Source organism: Macadamia integrifolia, chromosome 4 (genome assembly GCF_013358625.1).
Source record: "Macadamia integrifolia cultivar HAES 741 chromosome 4, SCU_Mint_v3, whole genome shotgun sequence".
NCBI lineage: Eukaryota > Viridiplantae > Streptophyta > Magnoliopsida > Proteales > Proteaceae > Macadamia > Macadamia integrifolia.
This window is the reverse complement of record NC_056560.1, coordinates 32,394,252-32,395,812: the sequence shown is the minus strand read 5'-3', so window position 1 is coordinate 32,395,812 and position 1,561 is coordinate 32,394,252. Positions and strand designations below refer to the sequence as shown.

Below are 1,561 nucleotides of genomic sequence, written 5' to 3'. Positions count from 1 at the left end.
TGTCATCCACCTTTAACATTATCCTCCTTCTTACCATACTATCAAAGAGAAGGATCCTTATCATCATCTTACCACCCACTACCTTCATTAGACTATCCCACTTCACACAATCCTTCATCATCTTACCACCCACTATCTTCATCAAAATACCCTATCTCCTACATAACATCCCTTTCATACCACCCCACCTCGTATCCCTCATCACCCACGTGTCATTCCCATTCCTAGGATTCGGTTGATGACCCATCAAATCCAAAAGAAGGATGGATTGGTGGACACAACTGGAAGGATATACTTACATTGCCAGAATCTCCAAAAGTGACTTCGTCAACAGATTCAGTGAATGTTCTAGGGGAAAGTCAAGATATTAACCCCACTTCTTTGATTCAAGCAACTGTACCCCAGGGGGATAGTCTAGAGATAATTGAAGAAGTCATAGATAACCTTCTGAGAGCAGTAATGGCATTGGCAATAGGTGAATAGATCAAGGAGCACACCTCACTAATCCATTTAGGGAGTGACATAAAAGATGATGAGTTTGGTGTGATCAGGCTCCAGCCAATGAGATCAAGTCTGGCCTTATGGAGATTTTCAATCCAGATGCTTTGAATACTATGAACATTTGGATGCAGGAGAATTCGAGGGCCATGAGGAATCTAATGAGGAACCAAGTGAGGGGGAAATTAGTGAAGAAGAGGATGGTGACAATGACGAGGAAGACGAGAATGAGGATTGGGATGATAGTGATGAATCCGAAGCTCGAAGTGATGATGAATACAAGGTCTGGGGTGACAGTGACTATTGGGGACCATGGAATAATAATGAAGATGATGAATCCGAGTATACTCACCAAGGGATCCGGGAGGGTACTCAGTGTATGCTATCGGCAGAGATGACCCGATGGTTGATCTGACAGATGCTATTCAATCAGCACTCATGATCCGTATGGAAGGGGATGAGTCTACATCAGACTCAAAAGATGGTGAGGATATCGAAGAACATGAGATCATCTTTGAAGGCAATGTAGACCCTATGGCAGAACAGATGTTTGACATTTATGGGAACTTGGGTGAGATGAAACTCGAAGTTGAGGAGATTGACCAGATGTTAGGTGAAGTAGCCATCAATGAATGCCACTACACCGAACAAATGGAAGACATTGAAGAAATAGGGGGAGATGACACACTTGCAGAAATAGTGGATGCAAGGATCAAATGCCTTTCCAATGCGGTGAAGAAATTATGAGCTAAGACTCTCAATATCTATGGAGGACCTCGACTTTCCACTCCAAGCCGAGAAGGGGAGTCTAAAGAAGTAAATGATTCCATGGTTGGGATAAGTACTATAACAGAGAGTGATTATGAGGATCATTTTCCCACAGAGATTGTTGTGAAGAAGCCCATCAATGTAATGGAGACTAGAACTGGAAGAGACTACAAGGGCAAGGCCCTAGTGGTAGAACAATCAACGACTAATGAGGTCTTGGCCCAACTCAAGAAGGCCCAGGCCAATATCTTAATTTGGGGATTATTGATGGCCTTCCCTTCACACCATGAAGCAA

The 1,561-nt window shown here is 43.2% G+C and overlaps 1 protein-coding gene across 1 annotated transcript; it reads left to right on the top strand.

Annotated features, from left to right (window-relative positions):
* The first annotated feature begins 459 nt into the window (after positions 1 to 459).
* On the top strand, positions 460 to 1,245 carry LOC122076407 (ribosome biogenesis protein BOP1 homolog). The gene is made up of 3 exons (XM_042641707.1): positions 460 to 475; positions 633 to 875; positions 917 to 1,245. Exons 1-3 carry the CDS (start codon positions 460 to 462, stop codon positions 1,243 to 1,245), a joined length of 588 nt encoding a protein of 195 aa, XP_042497641.1.
* The last annotated feature ends 316 nt before the right edge of the window (positions 1,246 to 1,561 follow it).

What these genes read in the sequence shown, in the direction of transcription:
- LOC122076407 (XM_042641707.1), top strand. An exon ending in GATCCGGGAGGGTACTCAGT is followed by an intron (nt 876 to 916) that starts GTATGCTATCGG and finishes TTGATCTGACAG; the next exon opens with ATGCTATTCAATCAGCACTC.